The sequence below is a fragment of the Eimeria mitis genome, genomic scaffold, assembly GCF_000499745.2.
Source record: "Eimeria mitis Houghton genomic scaffold, Emh_scaff2683, whole genome shotgun sequence".
NCBI lineage: Eukaryota > Apicomplexa > Conoidasida > Eucoccidiorida > Eimeriidae > Eimeria > Eimeria mitis.
In genome coordinates, this window is record NW_013571027.1 from 5,971 (window position 1) to 7,046 (window position 1,076).

A 1,076-nucleotide genomic window follows, 5' to 3' on the forward strand; every position below is an offset into this window, starting at 1 on the left:
GCGCAGACACATGCACATGCACACACGCCAACACTGTCTACATTGGCATTCAGGCATCGGCAGTGGTTCTCCGGCTCATCACGCAAGTCGACCTCCCTCGGCCAAACAGACGTTGCTGCATGCATTAGCAAAATCTGGCACAACCCTTTACCCTTACGGGGTCGTCTAGAAAGTCGGACGCCTCCCACCGAGATAGGGACGCTCCCATATTGCCTTTATAAATATTCCCTGCATCCACCAAGTCGGAAACCAGACATAATACTGGCCACCACAGCAGCACTGCCTGAGCGGCGCCAAGCTGTCTAACGAGCAACAATACAACGGGCATCCCATACGGACTGCTTACTTGCTGGAAAAAACGACGGATAAGCACAAAGAATGAGCATACCTGGAGAAACGTATTGATTGCCGGCCTGCCACCCGTGCAGCATCTCATGCCAACACCTTATGCACTGCACACTCCAAAAACCAACCCATGCTACACGAGAATTCCGCAGCTGCGTGCAGTTCTATGGCCGCGAAAACTAATATTCCCCTACACATTGTGGTGCCCAAGTTGCCATATGCTGACGTCAAATGCTTCAGACGGAGACCCATACACCAAAGGCCAGAGCAACATTGCTAGGCGAGACATGAGGAAACACGAAGTCATGGACTTGCCACGAAACCGAAATCAAAATATCCTATCTGCAGAAAGCAGGAACGGACAGCCATGCCTCAACACATGCCCTTGGAAAAGATATCTGCGAAGTGCTTCATGAGCAGTCCACATGCTTGACGGCATATGTAAAGGCCATTGAGGGCCTGCTGCGGCATTTCCAACCCCACGTGGATCCAATTCCACGCAGCATAGCGCCCTTGGCTGCATCCAACACCATTTTAGCAAACGGCACCGCTGCATATTAACGGCCTGGTCACATGACGCAAATCTGCGTATGCTTGCTTTCACGCCTGTGTATGCTGATCGCACAACAGAATGGAGCTAATGCCGCTCTTGTTGCCTCCGCGTCGGTTCGGGCGACCGAACTAACGAACACGAGCACACACACACACACACACACACACACACACACACA

At 52.1% G+C, this 1,076-nt stretch overlaps 1 protein-coding gene across 1 annotated transcript in view; it reads right to left on the reverse strand.

Annotated features, from left to right (window-relative positions):
• Positions 1–652, reverse strand: part of EMH_0057280 (uncharacterized protein) — a gene marked incomplete at both ends in the record, with an annotated part of 824 nt that extends 172 nt beyond the window's left edge. The window contains 3 exons of the mRNA XM_013497450.1: positions 158–228; positions 389–452; positions 572–652. Coding sequence (XP_013352904.1) covers positions 158–228; positions 389–452; positions 572–652 — 216 coding nt within the window. The remainder of the gene's footprint in view (positions 1–157; positions 229–388; positions 453–571) is intronic.
• Positions 653–1,076: the final 424 nt, after the last annotated feature.